Source organism: Oryzias latipes, chromosome 1 (genome assembly GCF_002234675.1).
Source record: "Oryzias latipes chromosome 1, ASM223467v1".
Classification (NCBI taxonomy): Eukaryota; Metazoa; Chordata; class Actinopteri; order Beloniformes; family Adrianichthyidae; genus Oryzias; species Oryzias latipes.
The window spans coordinates 19,045,089-19,058,705 of NC_019859.2; the positions used below are offsets into that span (position 1 = coordinate 19,045,089).

A 13,617-nucleotide genomic window follows, 5' to 3' on the forward strand; every position below is an offset into this window, starting at 1 on the left:
CTTTTACTGCATTTAAAGTTATGTTCATCAACAAAACATTTGCTTCTTTCTTGATTGATGCCACCCTTATGAAAAACGCAAAGCGGGGGGAAAAAGAAGAATTCCATTTTGATACCAGATAAGACAGATTTACCATTTGTTACAAGAAAATAAATCTTAACAATCATGAATAACTTCAACCCCTCTTAGCATTAAATTTAACTTGACTCAGGGAAGGGGATGAGGTAACCATTGCTGTCAATATTTAGCCTTCTTGTTTACTTCTTCTTTAAGAGCCTCCTTTTCCAATGCAGCCGATTCATATCAGTAAATGTGCTTGCTGACATAATTTTAACAGACATTATTAGTTGAAAATTATTTTAAAATGTGTTTGAGCTTAATATGCCTTTTAGCTCTTTCAAAAGAAAAGTTCCTAAAAGAAAAAAAAGGCATTTCCCACATGCACATGTAGCTGATAGTGAACAATCTCAATCTTTTCCCACACATTTTAATCTCTTTCATTAATAAACAACAATGTCTCCTATTTTACTTTAAAGAAAATAGCAAGAAAATCAGATGAACATTGAGTTGAAAATGACAACCCTCTTAAATGATTAAAAGCTTTTACAAGAACCAACAAATGTCTGAATTTGCCAGCAGAAGCCTGCAAGTATGGCTTCATTCAAAGAGAAAGATCAAGTGCCTTTCATAAGTAACTAGGCTAACAAATCACGGTCCTGGTGGAGATGATTTGATTTTCTACCACTGTAAATCTGGGGCAGCAGTGCCTCATGTTCTGTGGGCAGTTGTAATGGCTGCTTCAGTTCTCCAATGAGAGGTCTGACACGAAAGACAACAATTCCAACCTCAAGAAGACCCCAGCTTCAATTATTCAGCAGAGGGAAGGTTAGTAGCAGAAAAGCTGTTGCAAATTAATGAGAGTAGGTGAGGGATGGGGTCAGATGTTCTGCAGTTGAGTTGAAGTGTAAACAAATTGGAAAGGGTTTCAAACATGTAAATGTTTACTAATTACTTTAAAGATCAAATCAGTTTGGTCAGCTGTCGTTGCATTTAACACATTTAGGACAAAGAATAAACTAAGAAGCAACAGAAAGGTTTCATAAAAGGGATTTTAGTCAAATCTTCAAACATATGCAAATAAAGAACTATTTTCTTTTTATTTTTATTTAAATGAGGCAGAACAGCTGATATTAAAGGTGTAAAAGCTGCAATCCACAAACAATCCCCCCCCCCTCCAAAAAAAGACATTTTGCATGAATCAGCTATAAAATAAGAAAAAAAAACGCTTTTTATCTTGTTTTTAAAAATAAAATTTAAGGTTTAAAAACGTTTTTGCTCCAACAGTTCTTTGAAAACCGATCTAAACAAACACGATTTGAATGGATGGCATTGTTTGTGTTGTCTCAAAGCGCGCACAGCGGCTCGTTTCTGCGTGACACCAGAGGTTTGCGTTGTCTGGAGCAGCAGCGGCGCGTCCAGCTGCTGCCGCGCGCGCTCTGCGCACAGCAGCCCTCCTGGCTGCTTTGATTGGCCGCCCGTTCTGACAGCTCCGCACATGATTGCAGGAGGAGAAGCCCGACCCCTTTCCACTCTTCCAAAAGGAACCATTCATAAACTACACAAACCCAGCTGCAAGCGGAGTGTGGACGAAAAAGTGAGCAGGGGCGCGCCGAGGAGAGACTTGACGTCGAGAGGTTGCGCGCTCTGGCACGGTGTTTTGACGCGCCGGGACACCGAAGCAAACCTGCATCCTCAATATGAGACTTCTCAGCCGCACTGGAAGTGCTCATGAGTTGGACTGATTTTTAAGCAGGCTTATATATCCGTTTCCTCCTCCTCACACTGACGTCTATCCGCCTGCAGAACCAAGAAAAAAAAAAAACTTTGATTTTTTTTTTTCCTGCACGGGGAAGCATTTGCCTCTGGGCTTTACCGGTAAGCATTGGATCCGTCAACTTACTGCGACTCTCCGGTGTACAGCCCGGACCTCTGCCCCAACATGATTGCGACGCAGGCAAAGCTGGTTTACCAGCTGAACAAGTACTACAACGAGAGATGCCAGGCGCGCAAAGCGGCCATTGCGAAGACCATTAGGGAGGTTTGTAAAGTGGTGTCGGATGTCCTGAAGGAGGTGGAAGTGCAGGAGCCTCGCTTCATCAGCTCCCTCAGTGAGATCGATGCGCGTTACGAGGGGATGGAGGTCATCTCCCCAAATGAGTTTGAGGTGGTGCTCTACCTCAACCAGATGGGGGTGTTCAACTTTGTGGATGACGGCTCTTTGCCCGGATGCGCGGTGCTGAAGCTGAGCGACGGCCGCAAACGGAGCATGTCCCTGTGGGTCGAGTTCATCACCGCCTCGGGCTACCTTTCCGCCAGGAAGATCCGCTCCAGGTTTCAGACTCTCGTGGCGCAGGCGGTGGACAAATGCAGCTACCGAGACGTGGTAAAGATGGTGGCCGACACCAGCGAGGTCAAACTTCGGATCAGGGAGAGGTACGTGGTGCAGATCACACCCGCGTTTAAGTGCACTGGGATTTGGCCTCGCAGCGCGGCGCAGTGGCCCATGCCCCACATCCCCTGGCCCGGGCCGAACCGGGTGGCAGAGGTCAAAGCGGAGGGCTTCAACCTCCTCTCCAAAGAGTGCTACTCCTTAACGGGGAAGCAGAGCTCCGCGGAGAGCGACGCCTGGGTGCTGCAGTTCAGCGAGGCCGAGAACCGGCTGCTGATGGGCGGCTGCAGGAAGAAGTGCCTGTCGGTGCTGAAGACGCTGCGGGACCGCCACCTGGAGCTGCCGGGCCAGCCGCTCAACAACTACCACATGAAGACCCTGCTGCTGTACGAGTGCGAGAAGCACCCCAGGGAGACGGACTGGGACGAGTCGTGCCTCGGCGACCGGCTGAACGGCATCCTGCTGCAGCTCATATCCTGTCTGCAGTGCCGCAGATGCCCGCACTACTTCCTCCCGAACTTGGACTTGTTTCAGGGGAAGCCGCACTCAGCCCTGGAGGCTGCCGCCAAGCAGACTTGGAGACTGGCGAGGGAAATCCTCACCAACGCCAAAAGTTTGGACAAATTATAAATGCTCACCGAGGAAAAAAGGGACTGTTCTCCGAATGAGTAAAAAAAAAATGTGAAACTAAAAAGAACTTCATTATTGATAAAAAAAAGAAGAAGAAAATCCTAAAAGCAGGACAATTGGGCCACGACATGCGTAAAAGGTAAATTTCTCTGACAAATGGAATACATTTTAGTTCTTTAAATGTTTTCACAAAGTGAAGAAACTTTTATTTAAATATATGCACAAAACCGTTAAATGAAAAAAGAAAAAAACATGTAGAGTGCCAAGTTCATTTTTTTTCCATGATGTGACTTAAAAACAAATGTTAATAAAAATGTTGAAAATTTAATTACAACTTGTGGTTTTGACAGCTGAGACGTCGGGCCAATCACGTGCGTTTTTTTGTTTGTCTAACTAAAAAAAAAAATAAGTACAATAAAATTAAAAATACATAATTAGATTCAGCAGAAAAAGGGAAATTATCAACACTAGAAAAAGTGTTCAGGAGCGTCCTTTTAAGACCATTGGTAATATTTACAGTGTGTTACAGGCTCAAAAGGATTTTCAAATGAATGTAAATCAACAGACTCCTGTTCATATCCGGGCCTGCCAGCACCTCCTGCATGGCTTTAACCTGCAGCAAAGGCCCTATAATCTCCTCGCTACTTTAATCTTTCAGCAAAATTAAAATAGTAATCACCTGGATTTTTTAGTTGCTCCCTTTATAAATGACTTTTTTTTTTTTTTTAAACTGCATGTTTATATTTTAGATGCACACAAATGTTGAAAATGGCCAAAGACTGTTATGGCGCTTCCATGACCACCTGTAGCAGCTTATACCAGACTTAAATTATAATCACCATTTAATTTCTTTATTTTTATTTATAACGCTTCTACAGGTAAATGCGAACTTTTTTTTTTCATATATTTTGGGTAGACTTTTACATTTTGTTTAATTTTATAAGTAAACATTTAAAGTGAGCTAAAAAAAAAGTAAGAATTTTTATTTTAACAAAAGAAAATATTTTATTCCTCATCTTTAAAATGTTTAGATGTTATCCAAAATGCAGGCTTTAGCAGTTTTGCAGCATTTAAAGACGTAGGAGCATAACAATAAAACCTTTAAAACTTCCTTCTGGAAGCTGGAGAACCTTCCTTACCTTTGGATCGATGGCCTTGAAGCTGGGTTCGTCCTCATCCACCTCAAAGAAGAGCTCGGAGGCGGTGACGGACAGGGTGCCTTTCACCACCGCGGCCGGAGCCACGAGCTGTGCGCTCGTGCTCAGGTTTACCGGGCCTGGAGGACACAAACACGCGGCTCAGAAAAGCGTCAGAACTCGGCTTTGACAGCCCTCCAAGAGAGAAAGCTCTGCGCTGAGAGATATATACATTTAGGAAATTGCCTAATTTCTTTAAAATATATATTTGTTTAAATGTATTTTAAATGAAATGTAGTATTTTATTTACAGATATTATTTAGGCTTGCTTTTATAATTAATTCAATTTAAAAACGTGTTTCCTAAATATAGTTTCTGAATTGAAATAATTTCTTGCGAAAGCGCCAGAAGCAAGTAGAAAGCGGGGCGGTAATTGTCAGAATTGACAGTCAGAACACACTGATTGGGGGCTTTCGGGAAAGCCGTTTCATCTCTCATCAATCTTAATTTATGCCAGCATGACAATGAGCGCAGCTCGGGGAGCCACTCTGGAGCTCCGCCGGCCTCTGCCGCGTAAACTGGAGAGCTTTGTGTTTGCAGACGCGCAGCGCTGCGCGCCGTGACAGAGCTGCGCGAACGCGAGGCTCAAGCAGAAGGATGTTCGTTCATCTGCCTCTCTTTAGCCTCCAGAGTATAGACTGCTGACATGTTATCCGCGGCTAGAAATAACGGGGTTTTGTTCTCCTCACTCATTGCCATTCAATTCCGCCCGGTGCGGACATGTTTTTAGAAGCAGGCGCGGAGCATTTTACACATTTATGGCTGCAAATACTTGTCCTAATTAGGCGGGATTTAACGTTTAATCCAATTGCTGGGTCAACGCAATCCACTTATCTGACTAGTCCATGTATGACAGTAAACTAAATCCGTTTAAATACAAGAAAAAGGAAAAAAAAAAGCTCAAAAGGGCAGATCAAGAAGGTTTAAATTAAAATAATATTGTAGAAAGCTTAGTTTGCGATGCAACCTGAAGATTTTATACTTTTTAATGCTGTGAGTAGAAAAAAAAACCTTCAGCAGTCTGAGCTGTAAACACTGAAATATTCATTCTAAAACTGCAAACAAGATTTTGACTTTCAGGACTCAAGTGATTCAGAGGAAAATTACAATGTTTTGAAAATGTTTGCATTTACCACCAACATGGCGGTGGATGCGTGAGAATGGCTGTAAGGCATGGGAGAAAGACGCTTGACATCTCTACCTGTTAGGTTCTCCAGGTCCTTCTCCTCTAAAGATGACAGAGTGTCATCCTCTCCCTCCAGTGACGTCTCGCTTTCAGAGTTCTGATTTCCCAGAACCTGGTTCCTGATGGACTGCTTGCCCTTGAGGATATCCTCATCAGACGCTGGGGGGGAAACAATGTTCTTATTTTACACTTCAAGGAGAAAAATACACAGAACCCACTTGATTTTGTTTCATTTAGCTTTATTTTACAGCCCACTTGGATAGAACGCAGCCATCGAATGAAAGGTTTAATCGGAAGAAAGCAGCTTTGAAACCATAGCAACATCTTTTTGTAACATAAAATAAAAATATTAATTATTGTTTTCAGTAAGACATTTAATGGAAAGCCCAAAATTATTTAAATGGATCCATACAACTTTAAGAGAATATTTTTTTAAATTAATTTTATAAAGAACAATAAAAATGTTTTTTTTTAATTACTTAAAGACACGTTTTAAATATATTTGAATAAAACTATTTCTAAAATATTTAAACTGGCATAATCTTAATTCAATAAATAGTAAAACAATTAATTCCCTTGTTTTTCTCAGCTGTCCAGAGTAGACCAGGGTAATCAAGTTACAGACGGTAACATGTGATAGACAAGAGACAAAGCAAACTCTAAACATCTTTACTTCCTCTAACAGACATGACAAAAACCACAGATTATCCACACACGTTGAAGTCAGATGTGAATCTCACACCGTTTGGATTTCAACCAAACATGACTTGAGGTTCCGCATGGATTATTTGAGAAAATGGTAATCTGCAAACATTTACAGAGCCCTGCAGCTCCCACAGCGGCGAGCGGGACAGATTCACAGACACAAACGCCATGCAAAGGCTGGCTGGCACCAACTCCAGTTTGTAAACAGAGGCGGCAACAAGGGGAGGGCTGCTTTGGCTAATGCAGCATCCCAGTAAACGGAGCAGAGCTTCAGAGTCATTGAACACACATCAAGGGGAGGGTTTTTGTCATCACGTCAGTGTGTAGCTACAACTTTGAAACTGTTAAAGGAGTATCTTTAAAAAGAAAAAAAGAAAATTAAATCTCGTCCTGGAAAATATGCAGCTCACTGATATTTAGAACGGCTTTCCTGCAATTAAGCCTCCCTTGAGGATTCTTGAGTTAGCAGCACTGAAATTACTACCAGCTCTACTAATATGTACCACATGCCATTGTGTTTCCACACAGCAAGTGGACAGGGGACTTCGTTAGAGGAGCCAAGAAAAGATGCAATCAATAACACAATTTCTCTTATCAATGTTAGGATAACAAAAGGACATGTCTAAAAATTAGATTTGACTGAAGGTGATATGTGGATGTGAGTGATGGGAAACGTTCAAGCTGCTCTAGTGGACAGATAGTCTTGATATCTGCGGATTTGTTTGTGCATTTGCACACATTTGTGTGCATGAATACAAAAAAATCTGAACTTGTAGTTCATGTTAAAAGTGCAAATATTTACCTGGATTCATATGGAAAATGTGAGACACTACATGAAAACTATTTAAAATATCACTTCAAATTAAAAGAACAAAAAAATGTTTTTAAATTTAATTGCATTTATAGATTGTAACGATTTTTTTGAATTTAGAAAGACATTTGATAAGAATTTAAAATAACGTAGCCTATAACAAAGAGTAACTAAACCTTTACACTTTTGCATAAACTTTCTTCCCAACTAAACTATTTCCCAACTTCCACAGCTCAAAACATGCATGGTCACAGCAATTAAATTGTCAGAATTAACTAATTTGTTTTTAACGGGAGCCCGGTGTGGTCATGAGGCGAGTATTGATTACCAGAACAGAGACATTAGTCTTCAGGTATTTACTCTGCCACCTCAGGTACACGGGCCCCATAGCAGACCAAATCAATCCCCAGAAAAGATGGTTCTTTCCAGCCATAAATACATGGCAGCCTTCTCACATATACTGGCAGCTGCACACTCTCCAGTGGAAATCATCTTGGCACAGTATGAATGATAATAGCTGTCTTAATGTTTAACTCACCAATGCACATTTTTGAAGGTTGAAGGAAAAAAAACATCAAATTAAAAATAGAAGTCACATTATGGAAGTATTCATATTCAAAACCAGCTAATTGTATAATCACTTGAACAGCGCCGCCATTAGCAGGCAGCAAATGAGGGAGGAATCAGGCTTGATCTCATTCTAAATATTTTCTTAGAGAGTGAGACTGCATTTTGGCTCACTGCATCTGATGAATATAATTACAGCCAGATATGACCTTTGTACTCCGTTTGAAAACGCAGTCTTGAGTTGCACTTCCATAACAAATGCAGGGGTGGACTAAAACAAGACGAAAGGTTAAGTCAGAAAATGGATGCCGTCAGGCTTCAACGTCAAGAAGTTATTTTAATGATATATTCTTGGAGTTTAGCAGTGTGCTTCTGCGAAGTACCCCTTGCCGCAACTGTCCCAAAAGGCTATTTTTGCACAGATTTGACTTTAAAACCAAGTTTTGTTTGCAGGAATTTGTCTTCTGGCACTGGTGAATAAACACAGCACATCTGCAGAAATTATGCTGGGAAAAAAAGAACTAAACAAGGGTGCAAACACCCACTCCCAGGATCTTTAGATGCAGTTCCGTCTGAGGAAAAAAAAAATTAGAGATATGTTGAATCCCTGTCTTGACGGAGTTAAAAAGGAGGAAAAAGTTGTGGAATTGACATGGAGAGTAAAACGTAGCGGCTTGCAGCAGAACAGCAGCAGCTGGGTTCTGGCCCGACTGCACAGCTGCTTCCCCACTGAAGCCATTACCGCAGACCTTAGTCTCCCAGGATCGCCAGAACTTATTGCTTTTAGAACATATTCTTATTGGCTCTCGTCACACCTGCCATCCGTCTTCTGGAAAGATGACACTTAAAGGCAGGTCTGCAGGTGACACACTGAGGACATACTTGGTGATCGAAAAGTCTTTGTAGGGGGGGCAAAGCAACTGATTTTCTAGTTAATGTTGGCCCAGCATGAATGTAGAACCTGGTGTTTTGCAGAGCAAAACATCAGATTTAATTTGGGAAAGGAATGGGAACAGCAACTCAAGTTCCAAGCTGGATATCCTCCTGACAACCAGCAATACAAACTTGTTCTCTGTAGAGATAATTTCTAAACCTGAATATCTCCCAACCTCTGCATACTACTAAAGCCATTCAATTTATTATCTACAGAGGACATTGAGGGCTTCTTAATATACCAAATAAGAAAGGGTGGGACTCTGGGAAATGTAGTTTTTGGTAGATTTAAATAAACCTTTTTCTCTGGTAGTCTGGTAGATACATAAAACAAAGTTGCTTGATCAAATTACGAAATTCTAACTAAGAAATATAATTGTATCCCTTTTCTTATTGACGTTTTTTTAGATATACATTTTCTAGACGACAAAAGAATGCACCTTGACTGATGATTTTTAATGTTGAGTGTGAGACCTAAAGTACTCAAATGTCTACATCTGGCATTTTTTTTGTTTTTTAAAAGAATAAGTCCTAAAATAGTCAATTTTGTGTCAGTGAAATTTGTTTGGCTCTACAACAGTCAAGAAATGTACATTTTGATTCACAAAGCATTCTCCTAAAACATCATACTTCTGACATGTCTTGATTTTTTTAAACTGAGAGGATACTGATATCTGCAAAACAATATTTTTTATTTATTTATTTGTCTTTACATGCTATGACAAATAAAACGGATCCATTCAACCCCAACTTGAATAAAAGACAGATTACATTCTTTTAAGTCAAACTTAAAAACCTAAAAATACAGAAAAATAAGTGTTTCTACATCCCACCAATAACAGATGCTGTTGTGCATTTTTGGGAAAAAAGAACAATTTCATTTGATGCAACGCAGTTTTTAGACTGATAATCCAAAAGAAACTGGCGAGCTCTTGAAGTTTTGCCCACAGAGTAAAAATTCCTCAGCAATTCAAATCTGGGTGTGATTTTATTGTGTGTTGTGGTGTAATAAACCTTTTATGGCAACAGGAGGACTAATTTTTATTGGCTTGTGCCTGGTGAAAGTGTTCGGACGAAGTGGCGTACAAAGAAAGACGGGGGGGGGGGGGGGACTTACCGTGTTCGGCTGCCGCTTTGAGCGTGGCTTCTGAGTGACTGGATCCGAAAGGGTTCCTGATAAAGCGACGTCGCCGCCTTAAATCGTCCTCCCAGTAGTCCAGGCGCCAGAACTCCCTCGGCCGGCTGCAACGAGACAGAAGTAGCACATGTGTTAGCAATTACAGAGCAGCATGGTACAGCGGCCCAGCTTTAGCACTTGGTCTGAGCAAGCGTACATAAAGCCTACATTGTTTTTGGATTTTTTTTTTTTTTTTTCATGTAACCCTCAGGTTCCCTCTACAAATATGTCCACCTTTATATGAGCTTATACCCCATTGTACCCCTGCTCCAGACAATAACTTGATCTCCATCTCCGAGGTGAAGGTGCCCCCCCTTCCCCTCTTGTTTTTGAATAGAGTATATGAGCACCATCACAACCAAGTGAGCACATGATACTGATCATTTCCCATGCAGTATTGTGGCACGTGCTTCCATTCTAGGCTCATTTCAATCCCAGCAGGATCGCTGTTGTCAGGATTCATGGCTAGCAGGATAAGGAGAAGGCCATTACAAAACACAGAGGAGGGTGTGGATAGCATTACCAATATTAATCAATGTCATTTCCCTCTATTTTTCTTTCCAGTTCACATGTCCTTCTGCTAGAGCTGGTCAGAAAATCCATCTGTTCCTACAGGAAAGAAAAGGGTGACCTGTGCACCTGTCTAATGAACACACACCTGGGTTTAACGCGCCAATTTATACAATTAATCGGAAAAACTTTTTACTTGTATTTTCAATTGTTTTTTGTAAATCAGCAATTGATTTTTTCCCCCTCTCTAGATAGATTAGAAATGTCCTCTCAAGGGGGAGGTTGCAGACAGCATTAAAATTATTTACAAAAACCAAATGCTGACTTACTCCAAATGTGTTTTACCTAAACAAAAGTGTAGGTTTAGCCATTTCTTTTTAAAAGAAATGAAAACTCTAAGACCTGCTGTTTGTAGAATTACTTGGAGTAGATGCATTTCACACTTATTGCACTGTCACAATTTTAGGGACAGAAAAAGCTAAATTAATTCATTTAAATTTGTGTTTCACCGTGAACCTTTTGAAGAACCACTCCAATTATCTTTGGAATTATTTTAAGAGTGTTTCAGGTCGTACTTTAATATTATGCCGTTTTTAGTCAAAACCCCCAAAAAACTTGTATTGTTTTCTGGACATATTTTCTGCAGAGCGGCAGTAGCTCATTAGAAATTCACCTTGGAGTTGCGAGCGGGGCCATATGCCCAGAGCAACCCCCCCCCTCCCCTCCTCAATGGGGAGGGGAAGGGGGGGTGTCCCACCAAGCATAATTTCTATGTCACAAATGAGCTCTTTTTCAAGCTAAATTTTTTCATCTGCTTCTGATTCACAGTCTTGCATAAAGAAATACTCAAGTGCAATTTTCAGCTTAATTTCTTTATACATGTCCTCCATCATCAGAAGAATGGCAGAAGAACATGATAAAAACAGAAAAAACCCAGTTTTTATCAGAGTGGGTCTTTAATGGTGCAACTGAAATGCTCTTTAAAACTGAAGTTAAAGTATACAATAGTTTCCAAATACTGTAAAACGATCAAGAAAAAGGAGTTCAAATCATTCTCAGCCCAAATTAGAAAGCAGGAGCTTTCTTCTCACTTGGCTACAAATAGAGAACTGCCACATCCTGCTGTAATCTAACGAACGCCACCAGCCGAGGACTCCACACAAATCTTCAGTTTAGCAACAACGATCACTTGGGGGCCTCTTCATATGGATAGAAACTAAGCACACTTTCCAAGGGGGTCTTTTAAAAATCTACCTAAGCCTTTGACCAAAGAGTACAGTCAACCACTACTAATTGTGAAGAATTTAACCTGAGGTGCTTAAGAGGCTGGCTCATGAGTGACACCGGAGTATGAAGAATGCAAGTCAGAAAGCCCAAAAGGACAAAGCTGAAGAGGGCCAGATTTCTCTCTGGTGACAAAAAAACTGAGCCATGTTTCCATGCGATAGTCCGAGTGCACGCTAGCCACTTCATCATCCTGCCTGCAGCTGCATTCATCTATGAAAATGATTATCAAGGTTGGACCAGGCGCACGGCTCAGGATCATCTCGTGGAGAGCAGGGATCTGTCCAACTCGCACAATACGCCTCAATCCATCAGGAGGGGTACCGTCTCCGCCATAATTAGTCACAGCATGGGTGGGCCCAACTCTGCCAGTCATATTCATCCTGCGCACCGTGAACGGACAACAGCGGACCCCTAATGATGGTGTGCTCCTACGGCTGAAAAGATACCTGGTCATCAATCCCAGATGAGAATGCTGCCATAACGAGAAGGGAGATGTGCGGCGCTCTGCAACCCCCAGTACAGCACGCAGATTGTGTTTCCACAAAAGATAATAAATTATTCAGATCTCATCCATCCTCCCAGGACATTTCCGGCTAAATTTACTGAAGCATCATTCTTCAAAACAACAACAATTAAAATAACAAAAGAGCCAGTGTTGGGTTATGGCTCCGACCAGCAACTCTGAGTAATTAGTAATTAGTTTGCTCATAAAAGGTGTTTGGAAGGCTGGTTGATGAGCTCAAGGTGAACATTAATGAAAGGGTTGAGACTTTGATGTTCGTTAACCAAAAAGCCATGCCTCAATCTGAATGGGCCCCCATTCTCCACTGACTTTCTTGCGTAAAAATGAAAGGTCAGCAAATTATTCCATCATAAGAACAATGGGGAAAAAAATGTTAGGCTAAGAAAACTTTGAAATGTTTAAAAAAGTTTTATATTAATGGCTAAACCTTTAGTCTGCTGCATAGATGAAAAAAAAAAAGAGATTTAACCCGTAAAGGCAGCATGTCGCTAATTTCCAACCCATCATTTAATCCAGGACTCCACTTTTTTTTTTTTTTAAGCATCAAGTTGAAATGAAAAAAAACCCAGAATATTTCTTTATACGATTGGAAATGAGGTCTGGCATGAAGGGATGAATCAGCAAGGCGCCAATAACAAACTGCATAGTCTCAGTGAAGACACCCTCAATAGGCAAAGTGGAATATTTCTGTTATTTATCCTGATCATTTTAGTCTTTTAACACTCAAACTAGATTCTATTTTTATTTGATTCATTTTAATACCGATTCAAATGTCTAGCTTAGACTTTCAAAACAAATTTTGCTCGGTAAAAAAAGTGATAGTTTTCAAAGATGAATGGTTAATTATCAAACAAAATTTGCACTAAGAAAATTAAAGGTTTCGTTAAAATACAAGTAGAAATGCAGATTGTTTTCACTGAGTCTTAAAATACATAAGATTAATGTGAAATATGAGCATTTAAAAGAATGCATTTTGAATTCTATACCATCTTTATGACAAGACCTTCAAAATATTTTACTTCTTTTAATTTGCATCCATTTTACGTATTTTTATTCTTTTCTACATGGGTTCATTTGCTCAACCAGAGGAGGCAGTTATTTTTCCACGAAAACACAACAGAATCAATGCAAACCTTTTTTATGCCTTCTACCTTTTAATTATTTATATAAAAGTAATCGTGCCTCAAGTCCAAACCTTAATTATGATGGCACATTTGCCTTAGCGTCAGCATCGTCCCCTGGAAAGGTCAAATACTAGAAATCCTTGGGAAGCCTGACAGAACGCCTTATGCAGAGACATATGCATCAGAATGCAGAAATTATTTACGGAGCTGGAGCTGATACTACAATCTCAAATCAGGAGACATTTCCACCATCCTTCAGATTATGTCATTTAAATTTCAACCCTGTAAAAAAAACATTAGTTTTGGATGTGTTTACACATCTGCGGTGTCTGATAGCACAGAACTATAACATGACCTTTATTATAGTAAGCAGGACATGCTGAGCAGATATACATTCATATATCACCACAACCACCTTCTCTTTGGCACAAACAGGCATCGGTAACCTTTCGGCTAAATTAATTTGGGTACAATCGTCGAGGCTCAAGCACATGCAGGAGATTTTCCACCTTTGCCTGT

General features: G+C 40.5%; 2 protein-coding genes across 3 annotated transcripts in view; one reads left to right on the forward strand and one right to left on the reverse strand.

Moving 5' to 3' along the window:
* Nucleotides 1–13,617, reverse strand: part of lrba (LPS responsive beige-like anchor protein) — a 170,940-nt gene that overhangs the window by 60,182 nt on the left and 97,141 nt on the right. For both annotated transcript variants that reach the window (XM_023957676.1, XM_023957677.1), the window contains 3 exons: nucleotides 9,595–9,719; nucleotides 5,477–5,620; nucleotides 4,219–4,355 (listed from right to left, as the gene is read on the reverse strand). In XM_023957676.1, the coding sequence (XP_023813444.1) occupies nucleotides 4,219–4,355; nucleotides 5,477–5,620; nucleotides 9,595–9,719 (406 nt within the window). The remainder of the gene's footprint in view (nucleotides 1–4,218; nucleotides 4,356–5,476; nucleotides 5,621–9,594; nucleotides 9,720–13,617) is intronic.
* On the forward strand, nucleotides 1,590–3,407 carry mab21l2 (mab-21 like 2). The gene has a single exon (XM_004065935.3). It carries the CDS (start codon nucleotides 2,000–2,002, stop codon nucleotides 3,077–3,079), a length of 1,080 nt encoding a protein of 359 aa, XP_004065983.1. The 5' UTR covers nucleotides 1,590–1,999; the 3' UTR covers nucleotides 3,080–3,407.

Bases quoted from the DNA above. Each gene is read 5' to 3' on its own strand.
- mab21l2 (XM_004065935.3), top strand. From the start codon at position 2,000: ATGATTGCGACGCAGGCAAAGCTGGTTTACCAGCTGAACAAGTACTAC.